Source organism: Heptranchias perlo, chromosome 10 (genome assembly GCF_035084215.1).
Source record: "Heptranchias perlo isolate sHepPer1 chromosome 10, sHepPer1.hap1, whole genome shotgun sequence".
NCBI lineage: Eukaryota > Metazoa > Chordata > Chondrichthyes > Hexanchiformes > Hexanchidae > Heptranchias > Heptranchias perlo.
This window is the reverse complement of record NC_090334.1, coordinates 34,717,114-34,732,769: the sequence shown is the minus strand read 5'-3', so window position 1 is coordinate 34,732,769 and position 15,656 is coordinate 34,717,114. Positions and strand designations below refer to the sequence as shown.

The 15,656-nt window shown below is 40.4% G+C and overlaps 1 protein-coding gene and 1 long non-coding RNA gene across 3 annotated transcripts in view; one reads left to right on the top strand and one right to left on the bottom strand.

Moving 5' to 3' along the window:
• LOC137326405 (uncharacterized) overlaps positions 1-15,656 on the top strand; it is a 32,038-nt gene that overhangs the window by 5,036 nt on the left and 11,346 nt on the right. The window contains exon 2 of the long non-coding RNA XR_010964192.1: positions 1,642-1,709. This is a non-coding gene — a long non-coding RNA (uncharacterized lncRNA). The remainder of the gene's footprint in view (positions 1-1,641; positions 1,710-15,656) is intronic.
• Positions 1,517-15,656, bottom strand: part of srp54 (signal recognition particle 54) — a 29,166-nt gene continuing 15,026 nt past the window's right edge. The window contains exons 11-17 of one of the 2 annotated variants that reach the window (XM_067991450.1): positions 12,298-12,398; positions 12,122-12,208; positions 11,971-12,044; positions 11,496-11,604; positions 6,829-6,999; positions 6,407-6,502; positions 1,517-2,041 (exon numbers count right to left, since the gene is read on the bottom strand). In XM_067991450.1, the coding sequence (XP_067847551.1) occupies positions 1,950-2,041; positions 6,407-6,502; positions 6,829-6,999; positions 11,496-11,604; positions 11,971-12,044; positions 12,122-12,208; positions 12,298-12,398 (730 nt within the window). In that variant the 3' untranslated portion in view covers positions 1,517-1,949. The remainder of the gene's footprint in view (positions 2,042-6,406; positions 6,503-6,828; positions 7,000-11,495; positions 11,605-11,970; positions 12,045-12,121; positions 12,209-12,297; positions 12,399-15,656) is intronic. The other variant, XM_067991449.1, reaches the window with a different exon arrangement.

Genomic DNA, 15,656 nt, shown 5'->3' with positions numbered 1-15,656 from the left:
AATGCTGCTTATACTTGGTTAAAAAAGGGAATTAGCTGTCCTGATGGCTCAAGCTACACCTGCTCCATGATAGCAATAAAGACCAGGAAGGTCATTCATTCTATCACTGGTCTGCATGTGCACAGCTGCAAGGATGCTATAATTGGCCTCCCTGCCCTGGAATTGGAGAGAAGGGAGGGAAAAAAAAAACTAGAATAAAAGAATAATCCAGTACAGAAGGCCAGTCATACCTGTGCCAGCTCTTTTAAAACTATCCAATTAGTCCCATTCCCCTGCCCTTTCCCCACAGCCCTGCAAATTTTTCCCCCTTCAAGTATTTATCCTATTCCCTTTTGCAAGTTATTATTAAATCTGCTTCCATCACCCTTTCAGGTAGTGCATTCCAGATCAAACTAGAGTCCCACCACCACCATCTATTGCCCAATGCTAGAAAGTGTACACATGAACAATAGGATCAAGGAAAACCCTTATGCTTTTATTACCTCTAGACTTGACTATTGCAATGCTCTTCTGGCTGGCCTCCAATCTTCCATCCTCCATAAACTTGAGCTCATCCAAAACTCTGCTGATGTATCCTAACTTGCACCAAGTCCCGTTCACCCATCACTCCTGGGGTCACTGACCTACATTGGCTCCCAGTCCACCAACACCTCAATTTTAAAATTCTTATCCTTGTTTTCAAATCCCTCCATAGCCTCGCCCCACCTTATCTTTGTAACCTCTTTCAGCCCTACAATCCTCTGAGAACTCAGTGTTCCTCCAACCCTGGCCTCTTGTGCATCCCCCACTTTCTTTGCTCCACCACTCGCAGCCGTGCCCTCAGCTGTCTAGGCCCTAAGCTCTGGAAATTCCACCCCCCCCCCACCAAAACATCTTCGCCTCTCTCTCTCTCTCTCCCCCCCCCCCCCCTTTTTAAGGCACTGCCTCAAACCTGCCTCTTTCACCAAGCAATTGGTCATCTGTTTTAATGTCTCCTTCTTTGGCTCGGGTGTCTATTTTTATCTGATTATGCTCCTGTGAAGCACCTTTGGACATTTTACTATGTTAAAGACGCTATACAAGTTGTTCTTGTTTGGTCATGATGTGCTCCCATATTTGAATAGCCCACTTTTCCATTATTTCCTATTACTTTTCTGCCAAAATTTATTGCAATTGAGTTCTAATCCCTTTTGTCTTCCCACTCAGGCATGACCACCTCTTAACCTAACCACTAGGAGCACAAGATGGCCTTGTGGACAAGGACAAAAATACCCTGCAATTGTCCTCTTAACTAGGAGAATGCCAAGCCTCGTGTAGTGCCTTTCTTTCCACCTCCCTCCTTGCCCTCCAGCCCAACCAAGCATTTGATGAGAGAGGAATTGTGGCTCTGAAACCTTCAGCACGCCATGGCACAGGACACTGAAACTCAACATGCTGAGGCATGAGAATTCTGTAAAGGCACTAAAAAAAAGTCACACCATAGTTTTTGTAAGAAGCAAATTCATTTATGAAAAACTTCATTGTTTTTGAACAAAGCACTGCATTTACAAATTATACATTGTTTGCTTACCTGTGCAAACAATTTTCTTTCAGAAGTAAATTAATGTAATTCTACTTTTACATGATTAATTTAATTAAACATTTTATATTTGTATTTTACAGCATAAAGTGAGAAACATACTTGGAAAATATTGGCTAAAAGGAATATATTTTATTTCACCCAATATCAAGTGAGTACTCCACTTAATGAAACTTTAGCAGTTACATTAAACAATTTTCCAATTTTTTCTATTCAACATGTCCAAAAAGAATACAATGAAAGCAATCATGTATCAATGTTATTCAATAATTTTGAAAGGTTAAAAACTCTGTACGACTTCCTCCCAACCCTCCCCCCACCCAACCAAAAAGGAAAAAAGTTTCTATTCTCATCTTCCAAACTTGCTAACAGTTTATTTAAGGCATTTGCTTCAAAGGTTGTTAAATCCCATCATGCCTTTCATGTTTCCAGCAGCACCTTGCTGAAACTGTCTCATCATAGTCTGTAGTCCAGCCATACCACCTACAGTGGAGGGGAAAAACAATTAGTACAGACTACCAGCAAAAGCAATCATTTCTTTTTAAATAGCACTAATAGATCTCCTGTGGCATTGCTCACCAAAAAACAATTTTGAAATGGCAGCAGGTTGGGAGTTGGGGGGGTGTGAAGTGCACGTGGCAAATCCAAATAAACAAACCTTTCCGATGCGATCGCATTGTAACATGTTCTCCGGGTTTCGTGCCCGGCAGCCAGCCTGATTGACAGGCTCTGGAATGGAAGATTGGGGGTGGTGAAGAAGTGGACATTGGAGCAGGGTGGAAAGGTAGGTTGTTTCTGTGTTTTAACTTCATGCAATGGTTTTTTATGTAATTTATTTTGTTTCTTTTTGCCTGATCCAGCCCTTCACGCCTGGTTTCACTAGGCGTGAATCAGAAGCGGTGGGAAAGCCGCCCAGTTAAGTTTAAAATCGTTCCAAGTACGTAATCTGTCACAAGTAAAGTGCCTTAAGTACCATTTGGCTCTTCAACTATCATCCGGTGGGACTTCCTGATTGGAGACGCCTGTGCGCACACAGGTGCGTCCGTGGGGAACTCTGACGTCGGCAGTTTGGAGCCGGGCTCCGAACCTGCGATTTTCGGAGCCCCCCCTGCCCCCACATTTTCCCGGGAAAATCAAGCCCAAACAGTAACTGATCAGCATTGGAGGTGGCCCTGGGCAGGGATCTCAGGACCGAGCAATATTTTGAGGGGGAGGTGGGTGGGGGGGGGGGGGGTGGGGTGGGGAGAAAGAGACTCAACAGGGTTCCAGGAACTGGGGAGGGAAGTTCTATGGACACTGAGGTAGATCTTAAAAATTCAAAAGCATTGGGGAGAAAGATCCAGGAGCAACCGAAATGTAATTTAACAGTTTGTAAGCAACGAGAGGAGATCTTGGGATCTGGGAGTAGAAAGTGGGGAAGTTTGTCTGGGGAATGGATCCAGCAGGACTCAGGAAGGGGCTTTGAAACATGGAGGAGGGTAGAGTTTGGGAATATTGGGGTTGCTGTGATCTGGAAGTATAGGAGGGGGGGAAAGCAGAGTCTTGTGGGGGAGGGGTTCCAAGAGAATGAGAACCCAAATTGGCATTGGCCCCTTCCAAACCATCAAGCCTCAACCATTCACACATTCCCACCCATTAGCATCCTCCCCTGATCTGTCCATCGCCCTTCTTTTGCCCTCAGATACTCCTACCACCCCACAGTCAGCCAATTCCTGCCTCCTATTTGACCAGAGCTGAACTTCCAACCTCATATCCTCTCCATCACCAAGACCGCCTACTTCCACCTGCATAACAATCAACCTTCTCCTGCCTCAGCTCATCTGCTGCGGAAACCCTCATCCATGCTTTTGTTACCTCTAGACGACCATTCCAAAGCTCTCCTGGCCTCCCACCTTGTACCTTCTATAAACGTGAGCTCATCCAAAACTCTGCTGTCTGTATCCTAACTCACACCAAGTCCCATTCACCCATCACCTCTGTGCTCGCTGACCTACATTGGCTCCCGGTCCGGGAGTGTCTCGATTTTAAAATTCTCATCCTAGTTTTCAAATCTCTCCATGGCCTCACCCCTCACTATCGCCAACGTCCTCCGGCCCTAGAACCCTCAGAGATCTCTACTCTCCTCCAATTCTGGCCTCTTGCGCACCCGGATTTTAAGCACTCCACCATTGGTGGCCGTGCCTTCAGCTGCCTAGGCTCTAAAATTCCCTCCCTAAATCTCCAGACCTCTTTACCTCTCTCTCCTCCTTTAAGACGCTCCTTAATCCCTACCTCCTTGGCCAAGCTGTCCTAATATCTCCTTATGTGGCTCAGTGTGAAATGCTGTTTGATAATGCTCCTGTGAAGCACCTTGGGAAGTTTTACTATGTTAACAGGCACTATATAAATGCAAGTTGATGATGTTCCTGCCTTAGAGCATTTTTTTCTACTTAAAATGGATAGGAAAAAAAACCACAGGCTGGGGATGGGTAATTTCCTGATATGCATACGCAGCATGTGCAGAAACGGAAAGTTTAGAGCACTATTTAGTGAGTTTGCCAACTTATACAGTCCACCTCAAAACACAAAAGTTAATGCAGCTTCCAAGTTTTTAAATATAAAAAAAAATTCCTTCAGCCTCAAAAATGGGTCAGGAGAGTTTTTTTTTAAATTGAGTACACACCCAAAATAGTCAAATGATTAAAAAGAAAAATTAATTCTTTACATAGTTTTTGTTAGAAAATAAAATAGGTTGGTATTCAAATGCACTCAGGTTTATCCACGAGTTCATTAAAAAAACACAATTGTTAACAAAATTATATAAATTTATAATTTAAGCTGAATTCAATCTCCAGTTTCTTTCAAAGTCTTTTGGAAAAAGCAAAGAAACATAAATCCTCAGTTTGAGGGGATACACCCTTCTACCCTTAATGTTTGTTGCAGATTGCATTCTTGGAAATCCTGCAAATTGTACATGCTCAGTACACACATGGCAACAGTTTATTAATTGTTGAGGTACAAATATTCAGTCGAAGACCAGGCTTTTGAGACAGGCTGAGGCCTTGAGACAATTTAACAAAAAGGTGTTAAAAGACACAAAAGACAATTCAGTGGGTAAATTTAACAATATATTGAAGAGTTTATTTTTTTTTGAATTTATTTTAAAACTTGTTTTGGACATTAGAAAATTTCAGTTATTGAGAAAAGGCATATTGAGTGATTCAATTGGTTAGTCAACAGTGACCGTTTTGGGAAATTCAATTACCAGATGTTTACATAAGCAATTTCAACATTACGTCCTGAAATATAAAAAAAATTAAAAATTGTGACAACAGAAAGTGAAGTTTATACACAGAAGTGTGCATTAACAAGATTTTTAGTAAGATACTATTTGATGCCCCATGGTGTTAATATACAGAAAGTTGGACAATATGGTCACTCTTACCTGTCTCTCCCATCTTCTTGTTGCTGTTTTTCTCTGTCCCCTTCCCCTTTTCTGCATCTGTCCCCTTCACTTTTTACTTCTCTCTATGTCCTCAGCTGCTTCTCTGTCATTTTCTTCTTACCTTTTGGATGTGAGTTGGTGGGTGGTAGGGCCTGATGTGGAAGGGAAAGGAGCCACATAGGACCGCAGGCTGCACTTGGGTGGGAGGTTGTGGGGTACGGTGGCATTCAGTGGCTCCCTTCCCGTCCAATCCCAAACCCCTACCACCCCCCCCCACAATCATGTGCTCCCTCCCATCCCCATCGTGTCCCCTTTCCTTTCATTCCCTCATTCTAGTTGCTACCCCTACTTCTTCCTCTTTGAACTCTCTCAACCCCTGTATCCTCACCCCCTCCCCCTTTTCTGCTATCACTTTCCTCACCCTTAAAGCCTTCACTCACTTTCCCCCCTCCACTTTCTACCAAGGACGAGAAACCAGAAACTGTCTCTTTCCTGCACCCGCCCCGCCCCCCCACCACCACTCATGGTTTCACTCCTCAATTCCCATCCTATCCGTTTCCATCAGAAGTCTCATTTTCTTTCAGCATTCAAAAGAAATTAGAATGAGGAAATAAACTACACATCTGCTTCTCCCTCTGTCTCTTCGTATTAGAAACTATAATCTCACAGGTGTAAGCAATCAGCATTGACTTTTTCTAACAGTCAACAAAACAGATGAGATAATTAGTCGGCTTAATCATTGAATTTTTTTTGAAAACCGATGTAACGTTAAGTGGAAAAAAAATCTTATCCCCTCTCTGACCCCATTCTCTCTCTCCTCAGCTGAAACTTACAGAATACAAAACAAAAAGCTCCAAGTGTATAATCAGAACACTTCTCATGCACAGCCTGTTTTAAAAAATATAAAAGTTTACCTCAATAAAGCTTTTGAAATTTGTAATTTCAAAATATGAGCAGAAAGTGCTCTACGCTAAAGAAAACATGTCCATCAGTACAGCTGTGAAGTTAGACACACTGCACAATCTAAATTCGACTCAGTCCCAGTTCTTGGCAAAAATATCAACTCCAAATCCAGGATTTTGGTAGAGGCAGAGGCCTTCAAATAAATCTTTAATAAAAAGGCAGTAAAAAACAGAAGACAACGCAATGGGTAAATGTAATCATTGTGAAATATGTAATTTAACATTTTTTTAATTATTTAAACTGTTATTTTGGACAATTGAAAACTGTTAAGAGAAAAAAAGTTTTTGGGAACCCAGTAGCCAGAATGCACAATCACTGATGAGTTTACATAAGCATAAATGTGGAGACAGGAATTCTAAATTGGAAAAAGTTGACAAAGTGTGACAGAACTGGACAAGTCAAGTTGTGTAGACAGGAAGTGTGCACAAACAAGATTTTAAAATTATGACCAAGATACTTGCCCATATGATGAAGAACTCTTGGATCCATCATTTTAGCCATTTGCTGGTTGAGTTTGGCCATCTGAGATGGGTTGACATTTTTGGACATATCACCACCTGCACAGCAACCAAAAAAGTATTTTAATATAATGCAAGAGAGTTTATTTGAATTGTCAAATTTATAGTCAGAACTAAAAAGAGTAAATTACAAATATAAAGTCTTCTTAAAAATGGTCTTTAATCCATTGGCTACAATCTTTTATAATATTTAGTACACAATGCCTTTGATTGCACTTTGTCTTTAGCAGTGGATGTAACTAACATAGGCTTAAGAACGCCAGTGCATGTTTGGCAAATCTTGGTTATTTTATTGATGCCACAATACAGGAAACAGCGATCATGTCATTTCTAGAATTCTACAACGCTATAGAGCCTGTGTGTACCTTTGAAAAGACCTTTGATTCCTCCCATCTTTTTCACCATTTGAGCAAACTTTGTATACTGTGTCAGAAGTTCCTGTACATCTCGGGTTGTTACACCAGCTCCTCGAGCCACTCTTTGGATCCTTCCTGGCTGTTTACTGAAGAGCTTAGCACCATCTTTATTGTCCAGTTCTAGGGAAAAAAAGTATCAGTATAATGATTAATCTAACTAAATGCATAGGTTTATTTGATTCTCATCTCAGGTGAATAAGCTAGTGGACAGGTACAAAAAGCAATTAGAATGTTGGCCTTTATCTCAAAAGGGACTAGAATGCTCAAGGGAGGAAGTTATGCTTCATTTATATAGAGCCTTGATCAGACCCCATCTGGTGTACTGAGTTGAATTCTGGGTACTGCACCACAGGAAGGATATATTGGCATTGGTGGGGGTGCAGTGGAGATTCAACAGAATCATGCCAGGGGTTAAAGGGTTAAATGAGGACACGTTACATACACTTGGCTTGTTTTCGCTTGAGTAGAGAAGATTTGCGGGTGATTTAATAGAGGTGTTTAAAAATGATTAAAGGATTTGATAGGGTAGATAAAGAGAATCTATTTCCTCCGGTGGGGGAAATCCAGAACAAGAGGGTATAATCTTAAAATTAGAACCAAGCCATTCAGGAAGCACTTCGTCCCATAAAGGGTAGCAGAAATCTGGAACCCCACTCCCCCATCACAAAAGGCTGTGCTTAGGAACAGAAATACGTCTTTCAGCCCCTCAAGCCTGTTCTGCCATTCAATTAGATTATGACTGATCTGTACTGTAACTCCATCTATCTGCCTTGGTTCTGTAACCCTCAATACCCTTGCCGTACAAAAATCTGCTGTTTTGAAATTTTCAATTGACCTAGCCTCAACAGCTTTTTGGGAGAGATAGTTCCAGATTCCCCACTACCCTTTGTGTGAAGTGCTTTCTAACATCGCCACTGAATAGCCTCGCTCTAATTTTAAGGTTATGCCCCCTTGTTCTGCACTCCTTCACCTGAGGAAATAGTTTCTCCTGATCTACCCTATCAAATCCTTTAATCATTTTAAACACCTCAATTAGATCACCCCTTAGTTTTCTACATTCAAGGAAATGCAAGCCTGGTCTATGCAACTGTCTAAGACTAGGCTTGTATTCCCTTGAATATAGAAGAAGATGATTAAGGAATGATCTAATTGAGGTGTTTAAAATGATTAAAGGATTTGATAGTGTAGATAGAGAGAAACTATTTCCTCAGCAACCTAGTCTTTCACCCTCTTAGCCCCAGTGTCACTCTGGTGAATCTACACTGCACCTTCCAAGCCCAATATATCCTTCCTGAGGCCCAGAACTAAATCCAGTACTCCAGATGGGGTCTAACCAGAACTCTGTACAGTTTAGTATAACTTCCACCCCTCTTGAGATAAAGGCCATTCCATTAGCCTTTTAAATTTTTTTTGTACCTACCCACTAGCTTTTAGTGATTTCTGTACTTGGACCCCTAAATCTCTCTGCTCATCCACAGTTCCTAGTTTCACGTCATTTAAAAAATACTCAGATTTGCCTTTTAGGTCCAAAGTGGATGACCTCACACTTTCCCACATTAAACTCCATCTGACACAGTTTTTCCCACTAACTTAATCTATCAACGTCCCATCTGCACTATTTACTTTGCCACCTAAGTTAGTGTCATCAGCAAACAGATATACAGCACTCTATTCCTTCATCCAATTTATTTATAAATATAGTGAAAAGCTGAGGCCCCAGTACATATCCTTGGGGGACACTGCTAATCACATCCTGCCAATTTGAGAACATACCCATTATCCCTACTCTCTGTCTCCGACCTCCTAACAAATTCCCTATCTAAGCCAATAGGTTGCCTCCAATTCCACGCGCTCCCATTTTACTTAGCAGTCTCTTGTGTGGAACCTTGTCAAATGCCTTCTGGAAGTTCATATAAATTAACATCCATAGACACTTCCTTATCTACCACGTTAGTTATCTCCTCAAAAAATTAAACTAGGTTCATAAGATATATGATTTACCCTTTACAAATCCATGTCCTCTCTGATCAGCTCATGTTTGTCCAAATGCTCACTCAGTCCCCAATAACAGATTCTAGTAACTTCCCCACAACTGACATTAAAATAATAGGCCTATAATTTCCTAGTTTATCTCTCCTACCCTTCCTAAATAATGGAGTGACATTGGCAATTTTACGATCCATGGGGACAATTCCTGAATCAAGAGTATTTTGGAAGATCATGGCTAATGCATCAATTTCCTAAACTACTTTGAATACCCTGGGGTGGAAACGATCAGTCCTGGAGATTTGTCTTTAATCTCATTAGTTTCTCCATCACCATTTTTTTTAAAAAGCATATATTGAATCTAGTTAGTTTCTCCCCTTGATTTATTTTTAGTTTTCCTTGTATCTCTGGTTGAACAAAATTTGACACTGAGCCACATAAGGAGATATTAGGACAGGGCTTGGTCAAGTAAGTTTTAAGGAACGTCTTAAAGGAGACGAGAGAGGTGTCGAGGTGGAGGGGTTTAGGGAGGGAACTCCAGAGCTCAGGGCCTAGGCAGCTGATGGCACGGCCGCCAACGGCGGGCGATGGAAATCAGGGATGTGTAGGAGCCAGAATTGATTGATGGCGGTGTTGGTTGATTGAATGAGAAAACCTTTTTTACACAGCGAGTGGTTAGGATCTGGAATGCAATGCCCAAGGGGGTGCTGGAGGCAGATTCAATCATGGTCTTCAAAAGGGAACTGGATAAGTACTTGAAAGGAAAAAAATTGCAGGGCTACAGGGATAGGGCGGGGGAGTGGGACTAGCTGGATTGCTCTTGCATAGAGCTGGCGCTGACTCGATTGTCCAAATGGCCTTCTTTCGTGCTGTAACCTTTCTATGATTCTATTCTATGGTACTTTATCCTCATGCTCTATCGTGAAGACCAATACAAAGTAGCTATTTAGTAAGTCTGCCATTTTCTGATTTCCAATATCACCTGTGTCTGTCATTAAGGGGCCCACATTACTCTTATCCACCCTCTTTTTCTTGATATATTTGTAAAAAAACCTTTATAGTGTTGTCCTTGGTATCCCTCACAAGCTTTCTCTCGTATTCCCTTTTTGTGGCTCTTACCACTTCCCGTGTATCCCTTTGTTGTTCTTAATATCACTCCCAGTCCTCCATGGAATCTCTACTGTTCTTTGCCTTTGTATAAGCCCTTTCTTTTAGTTTTATACTATCGCTCACTTCCCAAGGTTGTTTAATTACACATGTAGAGCTCGTGCCCTTTTATGTGTACAGGTCTTGTACCAAATACTTTCTTGTATACCTCCCACTGTTCACACTGGATCAATTGAAGCTTTCAAGACTGGGATCAATAAGATTTTGTTATGTAAGGATATCAAGAGATATGGGGTTGAGATACAGATCAGCCATGATCTAATAAAATGGCAGAACAAGCTCAGGCAGCTGAATGACTTACTCCTGTTTCTACGTTCATTTACTTCAGTACAGTTTATTCTTTAAATATTAGCCTCCCTTGGATTTTACAAGCACATTAATTTTTTTTCAACAAGATTAATTAAAAACATGTAAAGTGTTTCAAAAAGAATAAAATAACTATCTAATGTAAAAGAATGTCCCAAGGCACTTCAAAAATCGGCATAACAGAAAACACGCTGAACCATGAAGGAAGAGATTAGGAGGGGTTACTAAAATCTTGGTCAGCAGGATGGGGAGTTGATAGCCTGTTCCGCCATTCAATTAGATCATGGTCAATAGGCAAACAGGACTTAGCACAGGACAGGATATGTGCAGAGATTTGGACATGTTGGAGTTTATGGAGAATGGGACACCAGCAAGGAGAGCATTATACTCCAGTCAGGAGGTAACAAAGGCATTCATAAGGGTTTCATGATGATGCGGCTGAGGTAGGGGCAGAGGAATGAATACTGCAGAAGTGGAAGAAAAAGGAGAGTCTTGGTGATCAATAGGGAGTTTGAAGCTCAGCTCAGTGTTGAACAGAATGCCAACATGAAGGCAATTGCAGGGTCAAGCAACTGGTGCAGAAGTAGAGCTGGGTGGGTATCATCAACTTAAGTGTGAAAGCTGATCTAATGCAGTCAAGGGGCAGTGTGTAGACGAGGAAGAGGAATCAGTCAAGGATAGACTGGAAGCAATAGTGTGGGAGAAGGGAAGAAAAGTCATTTCTGGAGATGCACTGCATGTATTTGGATAGATAGCAACAGAATCATGCAAGGGCAATTGCATGAAGCTGGATGACAGAGGAGAGGGATGGCACAGTCAACAATAATAGACAGGTCGGGGAAGGTGAGGAAGGATTATGCACCACGGTCACAGTCGGCGAGGATGTCATTTGTGACTATGGCTGGGGCTGTTTTGTGCCTCAAGAAGGTAGAAGTTGGACTTGAAGGATTCAAACAGCGAGAGAGGGGGCAGGAGGGGGCGAGGATGGATAGCTCAAGGGTGAATAAAGTTAGTGGAAAGAGTTCAAAATAAAACACCAATTGGAAACCAACAAACCTCCAGTTTTTGTAAACATTTGTAGCAACTTTCATTTTTATACATTTGTGCAGTACAAACAACATTTGAAGTACAGCTCACAGAAAGCAATACCAAAATACCTTGATCATTCATACTGTCCATTATGGTCATCAGTTTCTTTAGCCTTGCCATTGATTCTTGTTCATTGCCTTTGCTCATGAAATCAGTTCCAAAGCCAGGGATCATACCCTTAAAGAAAAGGCATAGTTGGTATTAAACATGGGGAACAAATTGATTATGGAAAGAAATATACTTGACTGCTTCAAAGAAAATATTTAGGGAAATTACCATTAGCAACAGACCCAAATGACAAAAGTAATATCAAGACAGGCATGCAGTTACACAAGGCAATGCCATTTTCAGAAACAAAAAGGTGGATACATTTCCCCAGTACAAAATGCATTCCATATTGCTTGCAAATGTCTTTATGTGCATCAAGTATCATTTAGCCTATCTTAAGACCTTTTTAAAGAGAAGGCTTCTTATCATATGAGCCACACCAGATTTCACTTTACCTAGTTGCAGTATAGAAAATATTTTTTTTTAAAAACACACCATTATCTGACTGAAAGGACCCATCTTCATAATGTTTTGGAACTGTTCATACATATCTCGCAGCGTGAATTGACCTACAAAACAAACAAGCTGTGAAGATTTTTTTTTGTTTCACATCCTCCTCTTCCCCCCATTTTAAGTTAATGCTTACCATGTTTAAGCTTGTCTATTAATTCTTCATTGTCATCCAATTTCAGCTCATTTACCTTGTCTATTAAACCTTCAATATCACCCATACCTGGAATACAGAAAAATTAAGCACGTTTTAGCAGATGCTACATTATTTACAAAGATATACATAACAGCATAAATTGTTGGAAAACTTACCAAGAAGTTTGCTGATGAAGGGCTGTGTTTTGAATGGCTCAAAATCATCTATGTGTTCTCCAGTACCAATAAAAATTATTGGACTTTTGGTGGCAGCCACTCTGTAACAAAATATGAAATTTTAGCATGTGCTGCTGTAAACTCCCTCTCAATATCTATGCCTTTTCTTCCCCCCCACAGGTGTCTATTAGAGTGTTTACATTTTGTAAACAAAACAGAGGCGAGATAATTAAACAATTTCCATTCATTTCAACATTCAATGTATTTTTTTCTATAAATCAACTAAAATTAGGATGAGGAAATACATTCAGCTTAATGTTTGCTCCCGTTTACAGAACACAAGCTACAACAGGTGCGTAATCAGTACACTTTTCTCACACACAGCTTCTCAAAAAAAAATTATAAACTTAATCTGATAAAGGTTTTGAAGTTTGTCCTCTCGTTTTTCTTTAAATAATTTTGAAAAACAGAGCAGAAACTGTTAAAAGCTAAAGAACTATATTTCAGTTGACTGAACAGTACAAGTGTAGTTGGGTAAATTGCACATGCTCAGGCATACCCAATCAAATTCAGCTCAGAGCAAAAATATCAAGTTCAAGCCCAGGCCTTTGAGAGGCTGAGGCCTTCAAGTCAAAATTTTAATGAAGAAATTCAAAGACACCAAGGCAATTCAATTGATAAATTTAAAACATGTTAGTGAAATTTTTAGTTTTTGAATTTATAATTTTTATTAAATCCTTATTTTGGACATTAGCTTTCAGTTATTGAGAAAAAAAGTGATGAAACATTTCAAAACATTGAGTGATTTGTGAGGAAAAGCCACCAGGTGGCCAGGTTGTGCAGCTACAAGGTGACAAGTTTTCATATGTGGTTTGCCATTATAAATATGAACATAGGATTTCATAATGCAAAAATGTTGATGCAAAAGTATGACAAAGTGGGTGACAACAAAGGTACAGTTTGATGAACCAGAAGTGCATGCAGGTGCAAGATTTTAAAATAAGATATAGATACAAAATCTCAAGGTATATAATGATAGAATGTATGATTTTATAGGAACAGGAGTAGGCCATTCAGCCCCTCGTGCCTGCTAAGCCATTTGATAAGATCATGGCTGATCTGTGATCTAACTCCATATACCTGCCTTTGGCCCATATCTCTGCCGTTGGCCCATATCCCTTAATACCTTTGGTTGCCAAAAAGCTATCTATCTCAGATTTAAATTTAGCAATTGAGCTAGTATCAATTGCCGTTTGCGGAAGAGAGTTCCAAACTTCTACCACCCGTTGTGTGCAGAAATGTTTTCTAATCTTGCTCCTGAAAGGTCTGGCTCTAATTTTTAGACTGTGCCCCCTACTCCTAAAATCCCCAACCAGCGGAAATAGTTTCTATCCACTCTATCTGTTCCCCTTAATATCTTATAAACTTCGATCAGATCACCCCTTAACCTTCTAAACTCCAGAGAATACAACCCCAATTTGTGTAATCTCTCCTTGTAACTTAACCCTCGAAGTCCGGGTATCATTCTAGTAAATCTACGCTGCACTCCCCCCAAGGCCAATATGTCCTTCTGAAGGTGCGGTGCCCAGAACTGCTCACAGTACTCCAGGTGCGGTCTAACCAGGGTTTTGTATAGCTGCAGCATAACTTCTGCCTCCTTGTGCTCTAGTCCTCTAGATATAAAGGCCAACATTCCATTTGCCTTATTATTTTCTGCACCTGTTCATGACACTTCAATGATCCATGTACCTCAACCCCTAGGTCCCTTTGGACATCCACTGTTTTTAACTTTTTACCATTTAGAAAGTACCCTGTTCTATCCTTTTTTGATCCAAAGTGGATGACCTCACATTTGCCCATTCACCTAATCTAGCAATATCACTTTGTAATTTTATGTTTTCATCTACACTGCTTACAATGCCACCGGCAAACTTAGATATGAGACTTTCTATGCCTTCATCTAAGTCGTTAATAAATAGTGAATAATTGAGGCCCCAAGACAGATCCCTGTGGGACTCCACTAGTCACATCCTGCCAATGTGAGTACCTACTCTCTGTAGCCTTTCGCTCGGCCAACTTCCTAACAAAGTCCGTACTTTTCCCTCAATTCCATGGGCTTCTATCTTAGCTAACAGTCTCTTATGTGGGACCTTATCAAATGCCTTCTGGAAGTCCATATAAATAACATCCATTGACATTCCCCTGTCCACTACTTTAGTCACCTCTTCAAAAGATTCAATTTTAAAATGAGGGCTGATTTACATTTACACATCTTGGTTCAATTATCCCCTGCCCTTCCACCAGGCTTCACTTGAAATCTACACTTCTTGATCTCCCATGGCATTGCACCAGGGGAATCAAAACCTAGTATATTTTATAAACAATGCAGCCTTAAAAGTGAAACACACCATCATTTGGCAGTTGAACAACAGGGCTAGTAGCCATGGCAGAAGAGAAAATTCAGCCCACAGTCACCAACTAAAAAGTTCTTCATAAACATATTAAAATATTTAATGTTTAAAATTTAAAAACTAAACATTTAAGATATATACTTGCAAGTCCACACAGCAGATGGACTAGTGCATAAGCATGATCACATGATCAGCATGCTCTGCAGAATCACGAGGTGCTGTTACAGGCAAGCATTACTCAAGTAAAAAATAAAGCTGGGCAATTCTTAGAGAACCACCTGGTGGTATCAAAGGGAAGCATCACTAAGAGCATTGCAGCTACCTATTGATGTTTCAACATGTAAATACCCAAAGGAGTGTTTACATAGCATTTTTCAAGGGAATGTGAAACCCAACTACCAATAATAGAATTATAACATGGAAACAGGTCATTCAGCCCAACCAGTCCGTGTTGGTGTTTATCCTCCACACGAGCAGTAATCCTAATCCCACATGCCAGCCCTGTTCTTAAACATTGAAGCAGAGACCATGTCAATCACTAGGCCAGTAATGCATTCAACAGCCTCATAACAATATTTAAAAAAATTCTCCTACTCTCTGACCATGTATTTATATTTAATATTACATTCAAGTCCCCCTCATTCTGGACCTCTCAATCACAAGAAATGCTCTGTTTCTATCTACACTGTCCTATCCCTTCGTAATTTTAATCACCTCTATCAAACCATCCTGTAATCTTCTCTGTTCCAACAAAAGGAGATGCAATTTCTCCTGTCTTTTTTTGTATTTGTATTTCCTCATACCAGGTAGCATCCTAGTGAACCTGCACTGTACCCTCTCTATTGCCACAACATCTTTCCATAGGCCAAAACTGCATAGTATTCCAACTGTGGTCTTAAAGGTTTTTTTTAAAAATAGATTCATCATTACATCAACTTTTATATTCTA